This window comes from Scophthalmus maximus, chromosome 13, assembly GCF_022379125.1.
Source record: "Scophthalmus maximus strain ysfricsl-2021 chromosome 13, ASM2237912v1, whole genome shotgun sequence".
In the NCBI taxonomy this organism is placed as follows: Eukaryota; Metazoa; Chordata; class Actinopteri; order Pleuronectiformes; family Scophthalmidae; genus Scophthalmus; species Scophthalmus maximus.
The window spans coordinates 7,582,595-7,604,047 of record NC_061527.1 but is presented as its reverse complement, the minus strand read 5'-3'; the positions used below and the strand labels follow the sequence as shown (position 1 = coordinate 7,604,047).

Genomic DNA, 21,453 nt, shown 5'->3' with positions numbered 1-21,453 from the left:
GATGATTCTTGCAGTCAGCTACTGTTTTCAATTAAAGATTCTTTCAAAATAAAAACAGAGATGTATTCCTCGTCACATAATGGTAATGATAATGATTATGTTAGAGGCTGCAGAAGCATGTTTTAAGAGATACGCTTTATAAAAAGAGATCAAATTATCCAATTATTTCCGATCACTGAAATAATGCCTCAACATTTTGAGAAAAAATATAATAATATTTGAGTAAAACCAGCATTTGCTGCTGTAGATGATGAGGAGAACCTGATGCGCGTCGAGCCAATCGCAGCGGAGGTCCTGCTGGAATCCTACAAGAGGAAACTCGCTGATGAAGGACGACTTTTCCTGGCTGAGTTTCAGGTACATTTAGGATCTGGGTTCTTTTGATATGATATTGGATGGTTTTACAACCAGGTGGCAGAGGGGGGAGATGGACTTGAACACGGAAGGTTGGATGTGCAATGTGCGGGACCTTGGTTAGGGAGTAGAGTAAAAAAGCGTTTGACTGTTTGTAAAAAAAAAAAAAAATTGCTCTGTGTTGTTTCTTTTCCCGCGCCGGAAAGTGACAGATGTTTCTGCTTTCAGAGCATCCCCAGAATTTTCTCCAGGCACTTGGTGAAAGAGGCCAAAAATCCCTGCAACGTCCCCAAGAACCGCTACGTGGACATCTTGCCATGTGAGTGGTGGGAGTGTTTCCAACAACACATGGAGCCCTTTGAATAAGAGAGATAAAAAGCACTGAGCAGATAATATCTCTGGATGTTTTTTCAACCATCGTGGGAAAACACTGCAACTGAATGCAGGACTGTGCTATGGAATTTTTGAAATTATGAAAAACATAGGTTGTTGATTTTCTCAAATTATACCCTAAAAAAAACTTCACTTCATCCTACTATATGACAGTGTTGTGGTTGTGACTGTGAGTTTGTATCCCCGTTACCATTGTCTATTGGGACGTCTCCATCTGTCTCCTACACATGAACACACACACACGAACACACACACATACATTCAAGGGCGTGTGAAGGTAACAGAATTTCTCTTTTTTTTCTGTCTTCAAACAGATGATTATAACCGAGTCCAGCTGACCACAGGAAATGGCAAGGCAGGATGTGACTACATCAACGCCAGCTTCATTGATGTATGGAAAACAGCCAGATCGCATTACTACTACTTTTCCTATTAATGCTACTGCAGCTATAATTAAGAATTCGGATGATATTGGGCTTCAGACTATGATGCAAATATATAATATATTGTTAGTAAGATCAGTCATTTTACGGCTAAATCAGTTCATGTTTTTCCGGCAATACACACCTTACTTATTTTCTTACTGCAGGGATACAAGGAAGCCAAGAAGTACATTGCAGCTCAAGGTAAATTCCTGTTCTCAGATTCTGTTACACACTCAGTACACTTGCATCGGTGCATGTTTTTGGTTAGTAAAAAAGTGTGCACATTTGTGTGACTATATATTTTGTGTGCTGTAGGACCAAAGGATGAGACCGTGAGTGACTTCTGGAGGATGGTCTGGGAGCAGCAGTCATCCATTATCGTCATGGTAACACGCTGTGAAGAAGGAAACAGGGTAAGAACCACGACTTTCCCTTCTACATGGCATTGGTTGTGTCTTTCATAAGATTACATTGGTTACTGATCTTCAAATCTGTCAAACGTCGTGTCTCAGGCCAAGTGTGCGCAGTACTGGCCGTCTCCGGAGCGGGAGACGGAGATCTTTGAGGAGTTCATAGTGAAACTGAACTCTGAGGGCCACTTTCCAGATTACACCATCCGCCATCTCAGCCTAACAAACGTGAGTCTCCATCAAAAATCTAAAATCAAATTATGTCAATGTGGGCTTAGACTTGTGTAGTGTCAGTGTAAAAGTGAAGGCGAGCATGACTATCCATCTTTATCTCAACAAATATACTTATATATGCATAACTCTCTGTGTGTGTGTGTGTGTGTGTGTGTGTGTGTGTGTGTGTGTGTGTGTGTGTCAGAAGAGGGAGAAGAGCTCAAACAGGGAGGTGACCCACATCCAGTTCATGAGCTGGCCCGACCACGGCGTCCCGGGGGAGGCTCACCTCCTCCTGAAACTGAGGCGGCGAGTCAACGCCTTCAAGAATTTCTTCAGTGGCCCGATCGTCATCCACTGCAGGTGCATGCGTGGTCTCATTCAACTAGTGTTCAATTTTGAAACATTCAAAATATAAACACAGACAACATTTCGGTGGTACCGGCAGAAAGGAGTGGAACATATTTATAGTACCCTTACTGGTGTACTGACAGAAATATATTAACACCTTGTCATTTTCTCACATCTAGTGCTGGAGTGGGAAGGACGGGTACCTACATTGGCATCGATGCCATGATGGAGGGTCTGGAGGCAGAGGGCAGAGTGGACGTCTACGGCTACGTAGTCCAACTCCGCAGACAGAGATGTCTCATGGTTCAAGTGGAGGTAAAAAAAAAACCCATGTAGATCGCACATATAAAAAAGTGTCCGTGTGTCTGTGCGAAGTTGTGTGTGGTTAGAATAAGGCTAGAATTTATTTGCCGTGTACATTGATTCATTAGAGCCAATTCTTTGCAGTTTTACATGTGCTCACACGCACCGCAGAGAGCAGACAGGAAGGAAATCCACATGGGAAGAAAGATAATGAATCTAGACAGGGATACGCAGCTACTGTAGTATGTTCCACAAGCAGACAGAGAAAGAGAGAGCGAAATGAACAACTGCTTGACAAACAAGAGGTCTGAAGTGTTACTGTACACTGGACAAGTACCTATAAAATATATCACAAACAGAGCAAGACTGCATGCTCACACAGCACACTGGAATAAAGATTGCCAGAAAGTGCGGTCAATTTATGAATCTACAGGGGAGATTTTACATGACAACATATTAAGGGTCAAGCAGGAATAAAAACAATTACATGATAGGCAGACACACGATGAGGTCTTATAGCTAAATGTAACATTTCAAGGCCTGTATAACATCAGTTATTGATTTATCAATGAAAGTAAATCAAATAATTAAGGGCGGAACCTATTTCTTTCTTCTTTTACATTCTGAGTTTATATAGTCTTTTGTGTATTTGCTGTAGCGTGAATTGTGTTTGCCCACAGGCCCAGTACATCCTGATCCACCAGGCTCTGGTGGAGCACAATCAGTTTGGAGAGACTGAGGTCGCTCTGTCTGAGCTCCACAGCACGCTGAGCACGCTGAAAGAGAAAAGCCCCGACAGTGAATGCACCCTGATGGAGGACGAGTTTGAGGTAGGGCACTTTGTTTCATGCTTGGATTATTGAAATATAAACTGAGCTGCGCATTTGCACATACAACCACATATGAACCCGTATGGCAACACAAAAGTGTAAATCACCTAAAACATCCCTTGTCGTCATTCTAAATGTTTCTGATCCCTTTAAAATACTCTTGTACTTTTTAATTTCCTGCGATTCAGAGACTCCCGACCTATAGAAACTGGAGACAGTTCAACACAGGGCTCACAGAGGAAAACAAGGAGAAGAATCGCTCTTCATCGGTCATCCCATGTGAGTATCATCTCCACTCGGGGACAAATGACACTTTAAACGGCAGAGTAGCAACCAGAGTAAATGTAACTCCCCTCGCGTCGTCACACACTGTAACAAACCTGCCACCCTCAGATGACTACAACCGAGTGTTGCTGAGGCTCGACGAAGGATGTGACAGTGACGCTGATGAGGAGGACGAGGAAGAATCCTCAGATGAAGAGGATGAGGAGTCCGCCATATACATCAATGCCTCCCACATCAACGTACGCTATTTTAATGACCCTTTCCATTCTTTCTGTGTGACCCGTTTCCGCATAAAACTGACCTGGACGCCGGGACAAAAATAAGCAAACCCTGCGGCTCTGTTATCATCTTTCCCGTTGTGGCAGGTGTTACCACGTTAACTCTAGATACGTTTCCAACTTTTCTATGCGGTTCGTTGAGGTGCGAAGCAGGTCCATATTCATCGCGTCTTGTTTGTCTGGACGATGCACAACGATAGATGGATGGTGTTGTCTTGCCCACACAGGGATACTGGGGCCCACGCGCCCTCATCGCAGCACAGACTCCACTGCCGACCACCATGGGCGACTTCTGGTTGATGGTTTACCAGAAGAGAGCGTCCACCATCGTCATGCTCTCAGACGGCAGCGAGGGGGACAAGGTCAGCGCCGTGCACCATGCACATATATGCCTACATACATAGCATACACATTATATTCTCTTTGTACACACAAGAGCACGAGGCAAACTGCGTCCTTGTGTCCGCAGGAGTCTGACTCTGTGTATTGGGACCAAGACATGAAGACATTTGGGGACTTTGAGGTGGAAGTTGCAAGCACAGACATCACCCCAACTTTCGTCAGCCGCAACATGCTGATCCGTCACGTCAAGGTAACGCACACACACACACACACACTCCGTGGCTGTAACAAAGTCTGCTGTGGCTCCACGTTTCTCAGTGCGTCAGCCCGCTAATGTGAGGCGGCAGGTCATTTCGACACCACAAGCGGCTTAAAACCCAACACCACTTCTGTCCAACAGAGGAAAGAGAGTCGGCGGGTGCAACACTTCCAGTTCCTGAAGTGGGTGAACGGGGAGCTGCCGGAGACGCCTCAGGATCTCACGGACATGATCAAGGAGATCAAGGGCAGCGGTGGCAGCGGCAAATCACAGACCATCGTGGTCCACTGCAAGTAAGACAACTTCACATCCCGACATCTGTACTACAACAATGTCCAGTTGTTCCATAAGAAAGAACACGTTTGCATCTGTAATATCTTTTGGAAGAAAAAAGAAAAAAAAGAAAACCAAATTGGAATAGGAAAGAATGTTCTGCGGTCTAAAGTCAAATGACCCTGGCAGCAGTTTGATAAGCACAGGCCCTGTATGTTAGATATATGCTGCATTCTGTGAGAAGTGCGGCTAGAGGGACACGTGGGAGAAATCTCACGAGTTTGTGTTCTCCCTCTCCTCAGCGATGGCTCGTCCCGTACGGGGCTCTTCTGTGCCCTGTGGAACGTGCTGGACAGCGCCAAGACTGAGAAGCTGGTGGATGTTTTCCAGGTGGTGAAAACCGTACGCAAGGAGAGACAGAACGTGCTCTCCAGCCTGGTGAGAAAGAGGCACTCCGTATCTAAACCCTGTCAGCACACAGGATTTCTTATTGTTTTAACGTCCAACACCACTCAGAGTGAAACGTGTTATAGCACTTAAGTTAATGATGAGTAGACAATGTTCTGCTAAGCCTGTCGTTACTAGATGAGAGGACTTTCTTTGGGCCATTTGTGGCAGTTTGTAGCCACCGATAAAGGTTAAAAAACGCTTTTTAGCACGTTGTTAATGTAATTTTACATCACCATCAGAGCCATACATAAGCATCACTCTACCTCACTGTGAAGCTTTGCTCATAATACTGTTTTTGAAGAATTAAAAGAAAAAGGCAGATGATATTCTATATTTCTGTTACTCTCACCAAATCCCATAGAAGGAACAAAACCAACAGCCATCTTCCAGAACCCTCTGACTTCCCCGCCTTGTCTTTGGCTCTCAGATCCAAGCCCATACATTTCTTCTGAAGATGTGGGGGGAATGAATTTACACTATTCATTTTAAAATCAGCTTAATATGTTGTAAATCCTTTTGTAAATCAGCTGGGCAGTGTGGTGTTCAGCAACTGTTGCTCACGCAGGAGTAAATAGCATTTCTTTTTCTTTTTTAGGCAGCAAAGTTATGGCTTATTGAGCTTAGAGCCGCACGACGGTGAATGTGTGATTTACTCAAATGAAACTACTGTGTCCGTCTTCATCTTCATCTTCATGGTCTATGTCGCAGAGGAATCAGCTGTAGAGTATCAGGGGTTTTTTGGCCACAAATCTGTGAGCGTTGTCCACAAAAGCAAGTGTTACTCTCATTAGACTCCACAATCAAGTGCTGCATGTTAATCCTCTGAGCGTGTGTCTCTCTCTCAGGAGCAGTACCAGTTCCTGTACGACACTGTGGACGGGGCCTTCCCGGTCCAGAACGGGGAAGTGAAAGCAGTCCAGGCCTCTGCTGCTGACTCCCTCGACATTGTCAATGAAACCAAAGCTGCTGAGCGGCCAGGGGCCACTGGCAGCAGCGACCAGCAAGGGGCGGCAGAGGGCTCCCGTGTGGCGGCTGACGGAGCCCAAAAGGAGGAGGCTGAAAAAGAGTCCAGCCGGCCCACACAGTCGATGGAGGACACCAGCATCAACGGGCCCAGTGTCCCTCTGGAGGTCTGAGGGCGGGGGCAGACATGGCTGTGCCTCTTTCTGTGGGGATATGTGCTTCAGTTGAATGCTTCCATTTTAATTTCTTCAAGAATGTATAAACATTGTAAAGCTTTTATACAATTGTGGTTCGGATTGAGACATGTTTAAAAAGAAAGAAAGAAAAAAAAGAAGATCAAATGTTTTATTGTCAATTTCTAAAGAAAGAAAAGATTCTAATTTATAAATATTTTAGTAGATTTTGTGTAAGGATGCAAATATACGGAAGCCGAGAACGGCCGTGCCTGCAATTACAATTGCAAGAGCCTTGTTATCTCGAGATAATAATTCGTTATAACGAGATAATAACTCATCATTTGGAGATAACGGTATTATAAAAAGATCTGGAAGCACGACCGTTCTCGGCTTCCGTACAAATAATCTCTGGGAGCAACGTTTCTCTAGAAATGCTGTCATCAAACTAGCAGCCTCCATACAAATAATCTCTGGGAGTAAAGTTTCTCTAGAAATGCTGTCATCAAACTAGCAGCCTTGGATTTACTGCATGTTGAGAGATATAAGAGCTACATTTTTTAAATATGCAGAAGCTACAGTAGGTAAGTTGTTGTTTTATATCTCACTATAACTGCATTCATAGTTGGAGTAAGTTTAAGTATTGGTCTTCTTGCTAAATAAACAGATGCTACACTCTTCATTTATACATTGGTATTATAAAATAATTAAGTTTAAATTGTTCATGCGACACTGCAAAATGTGATTAAAGGAGACTTACAATAAGGAAAGTATTTATGCAGAGTACTTACTAATTTACCTTTGTCATTTTAAAGTTTTGTTTTTCATTATAGATTAATTTTAATCGGCTGGATTTACATTGTTTAAACCCAGCGCATCTCAGAAATGCTCCAAAAAGTGTTCAGTGTTAACACGCCCTTTTTATTTTCCTCAACTATAACTTAAATTGCTGCTTATTTATTTATGAACATTAATGGTCAGAGAAAAATCATGAAAACCTGCAACAAAGTTTTCAGGGGCTGTAAGGCGGACGCATGTGTTCTTTGTCCTAAGATATTTAAAATATACATATTTTTTATAATACGACGACTACACTAGATTTGAATCTTCAGTCAAATCTCTGTGAATGTCAAGAAAGATGTTTCTGCATCAATATCGAAGGCAAACAGTTACAAAATATAAGAAACACAAGCTTACAGTTTTCTTTTTCTTCAGCTCAGGAGACAGCCTATTACATCTCTCTGATCAGAGCTGCATCTTTGATATGCTCTCACAAATCTAAGTGCAATGTATAAAAAAGTATACTCTATGTATAAAAAAATATCAAATCCAATGACATCAGTGCTTCATCTGCACCGTCCGAGCTCTCTCTGTTAGAGGCTCAGAACATTATAAATACCTGAACTATGGACATGCTAAGAACGTGGCAGCTGATGGAAAAACAGTCGGAGCAGGTTTAACAGCTTCCTTAAGCTGACTGACTGTGGAGATGCAGCACACGTGTTCACAATAAACTGTAGATAGATCCAGTGTTATGTCAAATCAACACTTACCCTCAGCCTAACTCTTGACCTGCAAAAGCTCAGACTCAAGAATACTTAGACGTGTCAAAATACAGTTTTCATACTAATCAAGGTAACTCCTCAAGGTAAAAATAATAAGGATCAATGCAGTTTAAGTTTCAAACGATTATCAATTCCAAAATAATTACATAAAATTCCGAGCACAGACACTTATCCAGAACTACACAAGGGTTTATGAATTATTATTAATAAAACATTTAAATGCTGCATACAAAATGTGTTCTGCGTGAACTATAAGAACCATTAAAACAAGTTTTGTTGTGATGGGGATTATAATCAATATAATCAAAAACGCTACAGCATGCAGCTTCCTGATAAACATAGTGAGTGTTTTCATACACACTGTAGTGTGGTGTCATCTTGGTTGCAGTTTATGTAAAATTAACTGCATTCATATAGCACTTTTCTACCACACAAGTCACATTCACTCATACAACACAGAGGTTTACCTAGTGCACTAAATAAGTTGAGTGTCTCGCCCAAGGACACTTCGGCACAGCTTGACTGTCAAGTGCAAAAATATTTGGTCCTTTCCATCCATACAGCATCGCGATTCGTTGCAAAATTTAGAAGGGGAACACTGGACTGACACACATAACACACGAATATCCCTGAATTCTAGGAAGCAGCAGATTTACTTTCACTTCTTCTGTCCTCGACACGTCAACAAACGCCACCGGCCACAAAACACCCTTCTCCTGAGTTCTTGTTACCAGAAGTGGTTGCGCAAATCCCCGAGCTACGGTGCAACAATAACAATGTGGCTCAGTTCTAGGAGATCAAAAAATGCAACACATTCACATGAAATCAATTAATATCTTTGCGTCGGCTTTTAGTTGCATTTTGTGTATGACAAAAAAATTAAAAATCTCTCATATCTTGAACAGGTGAGGTTTCCAATTTACAATGCCATGAAAATCACACACACACACACACACACACACACACACACACACACACACACAGGTAGACAGTTCACAGCTAGCTACGGGTCACTATTCTATATCAAACCTCAAGAAAACCATCCAGCTATAGTTCAATAAGGTTTAGATCCTGCTGTTGCTTTCCAGGCAGTCAGACAGATGCATGTTTCACACAAACCAATTGTTTTGCTTTGCTTTGGAATGGCAAAAGTCCGACCAGGCCTTCAACCAATATCCTTTCAAAAATGTACCTGTCTGTGTAGCAGGTGACACTTTTTGATCTGTCCACAGAAGTTAACTTTGACCACCTTTTCTGCATCAACTGTTCATTTCCCCCCTCTTGCCATCATGGCTGTCTGCTACTACTCTTCCTCCGCCTTCCCTGACATCATCACCTCACATGACTGTGTGTAGGACAGGGAGCTGTGAGCTGGAGAATGGACCATTGTTGTCTCGCTACAAAGAAAGCTCCCCTTCCTCCGACCTTCGGCTGACATGACTGGAATCACATTTGAAGTCTCTTGTCGTGTCCCACTTCCATTAGGTCCGTCTTTAGCTGGACCGTTTCAGCTGAATTGGCTCTTTTGGCTCATCATCGGGCTCAACAGCTCCAACCAGCTCCGTTTCCCAGGACTTACAAAGAGCACTGCCAGCCATGATTTAGTGAAACAGCCGGTGGAAGTTTCATCTTTGATCCGAGTCAGCCTTTAATCTCCAGTCAGTTTTTGGCCTTGCTGTGTGGATTCTCCTCTGTACCGACGTTTGATGAGGTCTGCCTGGCAGTTGCCGGCCGGGCCTTGACGGGCTCGGACGACGCCTTGGCGTTGTCAGCGGGGGCTTTGGCGGTCTCTGGGCGCGTTTTGGACTCTTTCTTTGGGGCTGGAGAGGAGGCAGGCTCCCAGAGGAAAAACTCATGCAGGAGTGTGTTGACAACCTCGGGACACTCCATCATGATCATGTGACTGCCATCCTCCAGCAACTTCAGGAAGGCCATTAGGAGGATCTGACAACAAAAAGAAGTTAGATGTTGGAGTCATCAACAAAACCCACCACAAGCACTAGACTAGTCCCAGACCTCAGAATCGCTGCCCACATCTCTGATTTTCCTGCAGCAATTCATAATGCCGCAGAGTTACTAATGTAGCAGGAGGGAATTAAGTTCCAAGATGTATTTCAGACATACACTGAAGAACCTGGAATATTTGTACAAATATTTGATTTTAATTCTCGTAAAACCTTCTGCTTCTTTACGTGTACTGCACTTTAATCAAACGTTTGCCTCATTCCATGTCAGTTGGGTCTGTAGTGGGTCAGTTTCCCAGTTTGGACCCTGAACTTAGGGAGGGTTAAAGTTGCCCCTTCACCTCTGCCATGCGCTGATCTTCTTCAACGGGAACAAACTTGTCGTGCATGCCGTGCACCAGCAGGGTGGGCACTGTGAGCTCAGCGTGGTAGACCTCGTCCCCCTCGGGCCAGTACTGCCCGCTCATCATGGCACGCAGCACAAAGGACGACACGTTGAAGGCATTGCTCTCTTTCAGCAGCTGCTTCTCCTTGGCACCCTGCCGAGCGAAGCCAGCCCTGGAGGGGGCAGAGCAGCGGAGATTCACCTGAAGTACACATTTTGCTGAAAACATCAAACTGTGGGGGAAATAAAAACAAGTTTTTTTCTGTGCCTCTGTTACTGTCTGTCTTACTTGAGAAAGCTCCAGGCTAGCAGCGGGGAGAGACAGTGGAGCACACAGGTGGGCAGGTTGAAGATGGAGCAGAGGCTGGGCTCCAAAGCTGTGGGACCACCTCCGTTGATCATCACCATCTTGTGGATCTGTTCCGGATACTCGTGGGCCAGGAACGTGCAGAACGACACACTATAGTAGGGAAGAACAGACGGCTGGTTACAGAATAGGCTGGCATTTGTTCCGTCCTTTGGGACTTTTAAGTAGATCTAGAAAATATGTTGGGAGTGATGTATCTGGTGAATAGTGTAGATTGTTTATTTAATCTACAGAAGAAATGAAACTACTGTATTAACAGAATAACAAATAGATGCAACAGGAAATGCAAATAAAAGTTATCTAATTATTAGTTACTGTGATAAATCTTTCTCAACAGAAAGTTATTAACAATGGTTATCACAGCCTCTGTGAAGGTACACGTTATTTTTAATTGTACTAAGTCTGATGATAGTTGATTTACAATTAAATACAATTAAAAATAAGTAGCAAATGCTTATTTAAAGGGCTAAAACCAGTAAATGTTTGAGCTTTTTTTTTTTTTAACTAAATGAGAGAAATATTTTTAAAAAACAGATCAATACTGCTGTTAATTAATTTTGTCAAAACATTTGTTAAAGGACTATTAGTTGGTGTAATATATTCTTTTTCAATCAGTGAATAGAGACAAATGAGAAATCCTGCTATGCTAACATTTCCTTTCCAGGCTTATCATACTTCTAAATACCGCGGGACCAACATTTACATTAGAAAGGGAACCAAAAAGCTGATTTTTGTCTTTGTAGAAAAAGAAAAACCTTTTGACTGAAGATTTTTTTAGAAGTCAACGTGATATTTAACCACTTTTGTTGAAAACATCTCCTGAAGCCTCCTGGATGCCCTCTTTCTGTGTTTCATGTGAATGTTGTGATCTTAAAATTTACCCATAAGAATGTCCTATGAGAATATTCCTCTTCCGGGCATATCGCTTGAAGATTAGTCTCACATCCTCAGCCAGGGCATAGAAAGTGTACGCTGCAGCGATCTGTGGTGCCGAGCTGGCCCCGTGACCCGCCAGGTCCGGGGCGATCACCTCGTAGCCCAGGCGAGAGAAGAAGTCCAACTGGCTGCCCCAGATGTCCAGCGAGCCTCCCACTCCGTGGACGAAAAACAGAGCCACGTCCGGATGCGTCTCTTTACAGGCTGAAATCTTCCTCTCACAGTCGATCACCACAGTGCGCTTGGGCTTCCGCCGGCGCATCCTGGGTTGCTGTAGCTGGTCAGTCTGTTCAGCAGCAGGTGACCCTACTCTTACTCCCGTTTCCGATGCACCGTTGTTTCCGGCTGTGATGGCGTCTGACCTGGCCTCGGGGACGCTGACGGGCGTTGAGCAGTTAGCACAGTCTGCAGGTTCTACCTCCGCAGCGTTGTTATCATCCGTCTTGCCATTCTCGCCGTTTTTCCGCTTTGCACTTGCTGCCTCGCCCAGGTTCTCGATGAAAAGCTGTCCGTTACGGTACACTGTGATCTTTCGTTTGCAGCTGACACTCCCACCCTGCGCAGTGGGTTCCTCCACCACCGGCCGGTCAGGGATGACATGTCGAACCCGCAGGACGCGGCCCGGTTTCACCTCTACAAACTCATAGCCATCCGCAGGTTCCGAGGTTTCGACAGGAACCACCACGTTGGCAGACTTTGTGGTCAGGCAGCAGAGAAGACCTTCCATTAGGCTGGTCAGCATGGCCGCCAGTCTGGAGGGACTACATGCATATAAAAACACAAAGACACATCAACTTAAAATGAACCATGATTACAGGTAAGAACTCTATATATCTAAAATCTATATAGACGATAAAGAAAACTAGCAAAATACCTCTTGTTGGGCTTAAAAATCTAGATGAACTACACCACACCAAACTATACTGGTCATTATTAACTTTGGCAACATAAGGAGCCTCAAAAGATAAGATGAAGTGTTATTTTCTATTTGAACCCCACTAACAAATACTGTGTTAACTTGTGATAACTTAGTGTACTGTTATTGTTATTGCGGGCGGCACAGTGGTCCAGTGGTTTGCACTGTTGCCTCAAGCCAGAAGGTTCTGGGCTTGAACCTGCTGACGGGGCTTTTCTGTGTGGTGGTTGCATTTTCTCCCCATGAGCCTGTGTGGGTTCCGGTCCTCTGGCTTCCATCCACAGTCCAAAGACAATGTGAATGGTTGTTGGTCTCTATATGTCAGCCCTGTGATGAACTGGTGACCAGTCCGGCGTGAACCCCCCGCTCACAGAATAACACCTCACAACCCTCAGAGGACAAGCGGTATCGCTAATGGTTTAAATTGATGTAATTATTGGCCAATTCTGGCTTATCGGGAATATGAAAACATGTCTATTTAATACTTGTGATGTTCAAAATGAACCTTGAATGTCTTATACCAGAAGGAAGCCAATGTATTTTAAAAGGTGAATCAGGTTAAAGAAAAGAGAGGACAGGACAAACGGCAAACAATTTTAACAAATACACATACAGTGCTTTGTCAGATATGATCACTACAAATGTAGAATATATGTAGTAATAGCTATCGGAATTTATGAATATGTTAGTTGACAGGTAGATGAGCTTGCTTAGTAAACTTTATGTTCAGCGTGTCTTGTGTTTTGTTAGCGAGAACCTTAAATGTACCACTCCAAGAGGTAAACAAGTTCTTGTGTCTCCACAATCGAAACCCTGAGCAGTATCTACCCCCTGCGCGGCCTTTGGGGGGTATTAATAGACGGGGACAGTAATACTGTAGCTCTCCGAGTTCAAGCTGCCCACCATGTGATCACCCTGCAGCGGCGCACGCACCGGCATGCTGTCAGTCAAAACCAGAGAACGTCCAGCGGCATTTTGCGGTACATTTTACGGAGATAGATATATGTTGAAGAATAGAGGAGGGTTGACATCACAGAATAAGGGTTTAATGATTACCCTTCAACCACTATCAGTAAACAGGGTCTGAAAGTCTCTGCTGGTCTAAGGTATTAACCAACCTTCCTCCCTGCTGGAGGGGATTATACTCTCCGTCTTCACAACACAATCTGTCCATCTCTTGTTCAAAACAGTGACACCGTATGGCAACTGTATGGTTTCACGCTGTGTGTGCTTTGTTGCATCTTTCTTTGCACCTGCAGCTCATCGGCCGCCGCTCTCATCTTGGGGTTATACAGACAGACACAATGTAATGCAGCATTCCTGCTTTGCTGGCCATTCTCACGCCCTTTGTTGCTTCTACCTGCACATGCTCTAGCCAAACGGCGAAGAGATGTGCACTGACTGAAGCAGGCTGAGCTGAGCAGGCCATTTTGATATCACGGGGGACAACAATGTTGTTTCCACGACAAAAAGACATCCATTATCCAGACACAAGGTGAGACTGTTACATCTTTTTTTTAGTTAGTGACACTATGATTCATAGAGTTCCTTTCAATTCAAACACTGACATGTGAAAATATATATGTTTTACTATTGTGGTCTCAACAAATCTATGCACTTTGTCTACCCCTAAAAACTGTCTATCCATCCATCCATCCAAGTGCTACATTACCCACATCCACTCGTTGCATGATAAGATTCTGTCTTGCCATGAATGTTTTCAGCACCCAGTTTTGCAGTCTCATATTTTCCCCATCTAAGCTGCATATATTATTTAATAAGCAAGCTGGCAAATCACAGAGCAAAAGACTCTTCAACATGGCAACATAAAAGGGAACATCCTCGCACAAACTGGGTCTGAGAGTAGGCAACCGAATCCTTGTCCCACTTGTAATATTGCGTCTCTTAGTTGGGTAAAATACACAGAGACTTTCTTTCAGCTGATCTGTGATAGGATTGTCAAACCCCAACATTAAAAAATTCAGAATACACACTAGACTGGACGGGCCCCAAACCCGGGACAGATCTTCATTACCACCTCATAAAGTACTAGTACTTTATACCAGTGTTTCATCTGTCTGCCTCATTGGAGAGTGATGAGGGAGAGCCAAGTGTGTCCCACTCGATTCCAACTCAAACAAAAAGTGATCATATTCCAACTGTTCAAATTTAATAAAATGATATGTGTGGAAACAGCGTTGGCTTCCTGTTGCAGTCCCTACATGGCCCCAGTTGCCAGTGGCTGCATGGAGGCTGTTACATAACGATTTACACATTACAGACACAATCACCCTGCTGCCAAGAAAGGAGCAGACTGTCAGATTAGAAACAACCATACAGTGCTCTCGGTTCACGGCTCACTCAAATGACTTTGTGAAATAAGTCTGTTTTCCCTTTTAAAGAATCCTTGTCGTGGACTTTCTTTGCATGAAAAGTCGTCATCATCAAATCATCGCTATCTGGATGTGGCTTTGCATGAAGACAAATAATTCTGGACAGAACAAATGAAAAACACAGCATGTGCAGGTTCATGAGGAAGCTGCATCGTGTCAGAGGAGGATTAGAGTAAAGGGATGTATTCAAAAATAAACCTATTTTCAAGTCTATATTTTTTATTCTTCTGACTTGTATGCAAAAGGTTCTGCAAGATTGAATGGATTGTAATGGATATGTGTATCTAACATGTAGCTAAGATGATAATTAGAGCAAAAGTAAAAATGAAGGAGAGGGCTTTGTGTTTACCTGGTAAAAACGAAAAGGATAAGTAAAAGAAAAGAAAGTAAAGCCAATGGCCCCCAATGATTCTAACACTCGCGAGTTGAACACTCCTCTCACTGTCTGGTGAAGCAAAGGAGGCAAGTGCCAGACGGTTTTGTTTTTTTATTTCAAAAGCATGCCCTTCTGGTCCATGCAACAAACACGTTAAACAACCTGGTAGAAAACAGCATCATTTATAAAGCGACCTACTTCATGTGTGCAGCCAAAATGAGTAGGGTGTCCGGATCAAAACCACCACAGCACAGGAATCAACCAGAACACGGGGTGATAAAGTGAAATAAACACCTACCTACCTCCTGAATTTCCCGAAAACTCCGCGTAAATTACGCGATTTTCCTACGAGGCACCGAGGGAGCGAAGGAGCTCTAATCTGTGGCAGCCAATCCAATAATCTAATTTATCTGGATTCTGTTGTCCATAGGCTCCACGTGGCGGCCACTTTCAGGCCGCCACTCATCTTTCTGTGGTTCAAACGAGGAGATCCGTGTAGCTGCATGACCCTGCGTGTCTTCACACTTCCATGCGGGGACATTGGAGACGTTGGAGTGCGTCCGGAGACCGGAGACGCACCGAGGCTCGGCGGGATGTCAGGTTGATTTAAATGCATCAGTTGTAGGTGCGACTGAAGCTCCGCAGCCTCCTGGTCCTGTGTGTGTGTGTGTGTGAGAGAGAGAGAGAGAGAGAGAGAGAGAGAGAGAGTTCACTAATCTGTTCTGATGATCGAATCTGATCACGTGGTGGCCCCACATTTATATATTAAATGATAATTCTGCCAGATCCACCAATGATACCACTGGCTTGATGTGGATGCATAAACCTTATGAGCTGAGGTTCTTTTTTCCTGCAGGGCCTCACCAACAGATCAAGTTGAAAGACACTATATGTCCCTTCAAATCTGGTTGGTTTGTTTGCCTATTCGGCACTATACACTTGCTGATTAGGCAACATTTATAAATAGTTTTTGAAATGCAATGAATGGTTAAGAAGTAGTTTTACTTGTGAGCCATTAATATGAATAACTGTTGGGGTGTCAGGCTGTAAAAAAAAAAAAAGGTCACCAGTTTTTCCTTTTGGATTGGATCTGGTTCATAATCTTAATAGCTTCTTTTCTTCCAACAGTGTTTTTCTTCCATTTCATGCTTCCACACTCGTACACTTGAAAACGTTTCTATTTGTAGTTTTACTTGTTTCATTTTTTCAAAACGTACTAAGTCTGCTTTATTTTGATACATTGGTTGGAAAAAGTTGTGGTCAGTAGTGAGGGGGAAAAAAAATCTCCTCCCTATAATTTTGAATTAGAAAAAGTCTATAATCTCTTTTACCCGAATCTTGCACAAACTGTGTTAACTGCATGCCATTCTCCAGCATCTCAACTGGTGCTGTGGCAGTTGCCATGGCTGTTGTTGCTAGGTAACTACTTGTTAGGACTCCAGGGATACAGGTGCCAGATTGATGTGAGAGGAGACCACAGAAATCGACACCCAGTTAAACCACCAAGCCAATTACTGAGTTATTTAGGACTCCCTCCAGCTGTAACACACTAAGATTCATTCAAAAGTCTATCTTTAGATACTGTGATGTCACAAAATATGGACACTGATATCAGTAATACTGTGCTCGAGCAAAAATAGCTCAAAAGACCATATACCTCGGTATAAAACAATAAGAATTAACAAAGAATATCAAATCAGAGTAGTCACAAAAAAAGGACAAAAGCATTGTTGCAGTTTTCAAGCCATATGTTTTGCTTGTTGTCTAGTGACTTAGATTATTGACCTTCAAATTGCAGAATAATATACTTGCAGAGTTTGACAACTGAACATTGTTTTCACATTCATCTGGTGAAAGGGAATCCAATAATCTTTATTGTGTGTATTTGCAAACATGTTTTATGACCTCGCAGCTAGTTTGAATGCCAGTCCTGATCCAATAACACAAGTGAGATGTAGAAGCTTGCCTTTGAACTTTTGAAATCAACAATAACTGCCAGTTCATAGATCCTGGATTCTTTTCTCATGTAAGCGTAATTTTATTATTTTAGTAATTGATCTTTTGAGGAAAAATATAATTATTTATTTTTATTCTTATTAAAACTGGAGGGGATCCTTAAAACTACACATTTTGAAATGCAATCTACTCTAATATGTCTTAATTTTAGTGGATCTCTAGGTTTAAACTATTTGATTGGTGTGTCATTATTTAATTAATCTACATACAAATACAAATGGGAAAAAAGAACATCATGCCTTCGTGGTTCTGTAAACTTTATAACTTCACCATGGAGTTCACTGTGTACAGATCGGTACACGTAGGAAAATGCCCTGAAACATTTTTTCTGCTGAACTGTTGAATTTCTTTTTTTTTTAAATAATGGAGCTCATCGTGTGCAGAACCGGTCAACTAGTCATTTACCGAGCGTATGAATCTGTTCAATGATTGGCTATCTGGTCAAGACACTATCACGTGGGCTCGAGGGTGGACCAATGGGCGCACCCAGGGCGGGGCTACGGAAGCGTCGCTACCGCCATGCTAGCTGAAGGAGTCCTGTGTTAACTAGCTTCGCTAACTCATGTCTTGACAGCTCGTGATATTGTCCTGGTTGTGGTTTCCGTTTTTTTTTTGTTCATGGACACTGGGATCTAGAATGGAAACAACAACTCGTGCGTGAAGGTCGTCGTTTTGTTCCCTAGCAAGAGCCGACAGGACAGGACAGTTAGCCTCGGTGGACTTAGCCGTTAAGCTCGCGCGGCTAACCGTCACATAAGTCACTGGTGCCCGGCTGCCATCACGACCGAGACGACAGGCAGGCAGGCCGAGTCCACAGCTCGGCGTCCCGACGTGTCCGCGCTCATCATGGAGAAGGTACGTGATCCACGCGCGACACACTTTGTTACGCGACCTTAGTTACGATGCGACGGCAGAGGAGACGCGACAACAAGCGAGCATGCTAAGTGCGGGCTAGCTGCTAGCCACACACACACACACACACACACACACACACACACACCTGCTCCCTCCTGTTGGAAGTCATTTACCTGAGGCCGAGCCGGCGTCGTTCAGTGCTCAGCTCGGACTTTTTGGAAAAAACCACGTTGCTTTTATAGTCCTGTCTGATGTCATCACCTCCACCTAGAGGTTACCGGGGGCGACACCGGGAGAGAGCCGCCGGCCCCTCGAGCGAGCTGGGGTTCGCTCCGGTGAGGGAACGCCCAGCATCACCGACCCTGTCGTGTTATCATGCATCCACACAGGCGACATGCAGGGACACCTCCGACTGAAGACCAGCTCTAAACACACACACACACACACACACACACACACACACACACACACACACTGTTCTTATGAAATGCCCACAGGTTGAATGATAAGCCTTGTGTGTTAAAAGTGGAGTCTCTGTGGAGGGGCAGATAGAGACAGATGTCACAGGTCATACGAGATGAACAGAAAAGACATGTGGTAAAACCCCTCCCTCTTCCCTCTACAGGCTGATTTCTTGAAAGGACTTCCCGTCTACAATAAGAGCAACTTCAGCCGGTTCCACGCCGACTCTGTTTGTAAAGCATCAGTGAGTAGCCTCTCGTGATCTTTCGTTTCCTCAGATTGTCAGTAATCCCACGGAATGTGGATTAGATGTCTAACAATGATGTTTATAAATTGTAATGAAATTCGTCCTCATGTACAAGGAGAACACAAACAAATGCTTCAGGAGAATGTGCAGATGTAATGATTATCTCTTCTCTCTGTCCTATTCTACAGAATCGAAGGCCTTCTGTTTACCTTCCAACGCGTGAATACCCCTCTGAACAGAGTACGTGCCAACATCACAGTGAATTGTCCCGAGTATTGAATCATAAACAGAAACATCATACAGAATCATTAATAATAGAAGCCTTTTGTTGTGGTTATGTGTATTTGATAAATCAAGTATTTCCTAGAGTTAATTTGTGGAGACTCTGTTAGTAATATGATGCCTTGTGTTCGCACTGCAGTTATTGTAACAGAGAAAACCAACATCCTCCTGCGTTACCTCCATCAGCAGTGGGACAAAAAGGTGAGCTTAAAGTAAATCACCCAAGGCCAAACTTATCCGGCTTCATTATTTGACAGTAATTATTCTTGATTAGGTCTTTATAAGGTCAAAGTTAATTATGAGCCTCATAAAAGGATAATTGATCATTGGTAGCTTGATGATTATTATAAAGAAAGTGTGTGTGTGTGTGTTTGTGAAAATGTACTGACTGCTGTGTAATCTTTTGTGTCAAACAGAATGCAGCAAAGAAAAGAGAACAGGAACTAGGTGAGGGGGACAGCCCGGCACCCCCAAGGAAGATCGCCAGGACAGATAGCCAAGAGATGAATGAGGACTCATAAGTGTGCGTGTGTGCGCGTGTGTGTGTGTGTGTGTGTGCGCATCGTGGGTGTGTGTACAGACAATAGCTAATAAAAACTAACAAAAACAAAGGATAATCCCACCTGAATGAAGACTTCTGACCATTCTGCACTGTGGCAGGATGCCTCCCCTGACCAATTTATGAAGAGGCCATAAAAAATGTGGGGAAATTCCTATCGACAAAGCAGCCCCACTAATGGTGTAACGATTCAAGTGCATGAAGAGATCTCGCAGCCACTGTCAGTCACTGACATGGACAGAACAGAGCCGCCGCCACCAGAGAGGGAACCTGTTGTTTCTTAAAATGAATGTTGGCTATTCCCTGTGTGGGTTAGAATACGTGTATGTGTTTGTATGCATGCTGAGCTGTGATTGTGTGTTCATTGTGCGTTGTACTGTACGTGCGAGATGAGTGAATAGTTGAAAAAGAGTAGATTTCAGATCAGAGATGGACTTGACAGAAGGAGCCGGACAACTACTCTTTAAAAAAATCAGTCTCATAACTGGTACCTGACTTGTGTAGCCTCTTGCCTCCCGGAGAGTCTGTCCTGATTAGTGCAAAGACGGCATTTTGTTACTGTTTTAATTTTATTATAACTTTTAATTTTTTACGTATGGCAATGAGCTTCCTGCCAGCCGCAGTGCCCGCCCTCTCAGTTCCACTGCCCATTCTGCGACCACATGGGGGCATTGCAACCTTTCTCCACACTGTTTGAATCGACAGAACCAAGAACGCACTGTGAAGAACAGCACAACGTAGAAGCAACTCTTCCCCTTAGATGTGTGTTTATGGTGAATATTATGCATATCTTCATTCTATTCTGGGACTTGTGCTTGTACAGTACGATAGATGTGTTGGTGTCGCTGAGAAATATTTTTTACATCTAGCACCACCTCCTGGCTAGGCAACGCTAGTAAGAACGGGTTTGGCCTTGCATTTTAGCTTTTCTCTCATCAAAAGATGGAAAAGGAAAAAGTCACATCCAAATAAGAAGATGTTGATTGTGTTGTTGGGTTTCCAGTTGCACCACTTGGCAACGGAACAGATGGTGAAGGAAAATGTGTATAGTAATGTATGGAAAAGGGAAAGTACATGATTTTGTGTGTAAATAATCACCAATAACAGATGGAATATCTTTGTGTTTGCCTTTTTGTAAAATAATACACGCCCGTGGATACATTAGATGATCACCCCATGGCCAGCGGATGTTCCCTCGCCATGCATGCTGATGTTTTCGATGCCTGGGTCTTAGTTTCCTGAAGCAGGGGGTGGAAAGTTTTAGCCCAGAGGCCTTACGACCTTGTCATCATGGTTCGGACCCTTTTGCTCCCCTAGCTCAGGGCTTGGGGTGGCCGTACTGTTTGCCCCGTCGTCGTGACGACGGCCCCGCATGGGTTTTGACTGAGAGCAGGCTTAAATGAACACATGGGGGTTTAAAGGGGGGAGGGAGGGTGTTATATTTTTCAGCCATAGAATGCACAATGAGCATGCACAGCAAAGTGCAGCCGCCATCCTGCCTTGTACCAGAGATTCAGTTTGTATTGGTGACATACTTTACAACACTGAATAAAGCTTCTTTTTTCCCTCCTAAATGCTCCTACCACTGCCCATCAGTCACATTAAAGCCTCCTTTTATCAGTTGATGCTGCGAGTGTGGGTGCACAGTGTTGACAGTCATCTTCCCACCTACCGTATAAATACCCCCCGTCTGTTATTGAAGCGTACAACCACGGTCTGCTTCTGCTCTGATAGACTGTTCTACTACACCCTAAGCCTTGCCCCATCATGTGTGTTAGATAGGACCTGCTCTTTTTAGCTTTGCTGAAATAAAACTGGATTCAAACTG

General features: G+C 43.6%; 3 protein-coding genes across 8 annotated transcripts in view; 2 read left to right on the top strand and 1 right to left on the bottom strand.

The window, feature by feature from the left end:
* ptprc (protein tyrosine phosphatase receptor type C) overlaps window positions 1-7,075 on the top strand; it is an 18,528-nt gene extending 11,453 nt beyond the window's left edge. For 3 of the 4 annotated variants that reach the window (XM_035648801.2, XM_035648804.2, XM_035648803.2), the window contains 16 exons: window positions 248-357; window positions 583-673; window positions 1,062-1,138; window positions 1,337-1,373; window positions 1,488-1,585; window positions 1,685-1,810; window positions 2,001-2,158; window positions 2,326-2,461; window positions 3,130-3,279; window positions 3,468-3,558; window positions 3,673-3,803; window positions 4,070-4,204; window positions 4,312-4,434; window positions 4,585-4,736; window positions 5,019-5,154; window positions 6,012-7,075. In XM_035648801.2, the coding sequence (XP_035504694.2) occupies window positions 248-357; window positions 583-673; window positions 1,062-1,138; window positions 1,337-1,373; window positions 1,488-1,585; window positions 1,685-1,810; window positions 2,001-2,158; window positions 2,326-2,461; window positions 3,130-3,279; window positions 3,468-3,558; window positions 3,673-3,803; window positions 4,070-4,204; window positions 4,312-4,434; window positions 4,585-4,736; window positions 5,019-5,154; window positions 6,012-6,302 (2,042 nt within the window). In that variant the 3' untranslated portion in view covers window positions 6,303-7,075. The remainder of the gene's footprint in view (window positions 1-247; window positions 358-582; window positions 674-1,061; window positions 1,139-1,336; window positions 1,374-1,487; window positions 1,586-1,684; window positions 1,811-2,000; window positions 2,159-2,325; window positions 2,462-3,129; window positions 3,280-3,467; window positions 3,559-3,672; window positions 3,804-4,069; window positions 4,205-4,311; window positions 4,435-4,584; window positions 4,737-5,018; window positions 5,155-6,011) is intronic. The other variant, XM_035648802.2, reaches the window with a different exon arrangement.
* On the bottom strand, window positions 6,389-18,483 carry abhd8b (abhydrolase domain containing 8b). Of its 2 annotated transcripts, none has more exons than XM_035648809.2 (6): window positions 18,249-18,483; window positions 15,503-15,859; window positions 11,465-12,280; window positions 10,506-10,676; window positions 10,173-10,389; window positions 6,389-9,811 (listed from the first exon to the last, which is right to left on the bottom strand). In XM_035648809.2, the coding sequence occupies exons 3-6, from the start codon at window positions 12,259-12,261 to the stop codon at window positions 9,527-9,529; spliced, it is 1,470 nt and encodes a 489-aa protein (XP_035504702.2). In that variant the 5' UTR covers window positions 12,262-12,280; window positions 15,503-15,859; window positions 18,249-18,483; the 3' UTR covers window positions 6,389-9,526. The 2 variants fall into 2 exon arrangements, with proteins under 2 accessions (XP_035504702.2, XP_035504701.2); XM_035648808.2 differs by having other exon boundaries at window positions 15,507-15,859.
* Window positions 17,697-21,453, top strand: LOC118318808 (DET1- and DDB1-associated protein 1). 2 transcript variants are annotated; one of them, XM_035648811.2, is made up of 5 exons: window positions 17,697-18,075; window positions 18,701-18,781; window positions 18,973-19,024; window positions 19,206-19,267; window positions 19,483-21,453. In XM_035648811.2, the coding sequence occupies exons 1-5, from the start codon at window positions 18,067-18,069 to the stop codon at window positions 19,585-19,587; spliced, it is 309 nt and encodes a 102-aa protein (XP_035504704.1). In that variant the 5' UTR covers window positions 17,697-18,066; the 3' UTR covers window positions 19,588-21,453. The 2 variants fall into 2 exon arrangements, with proteins under 2 accessions (XP_035504704.1, XP_035504703.1); XM_035648810.2 differs by lacking the exon at window positions 17,697-18,075 and adding an exon at window positions 18,165-18,410.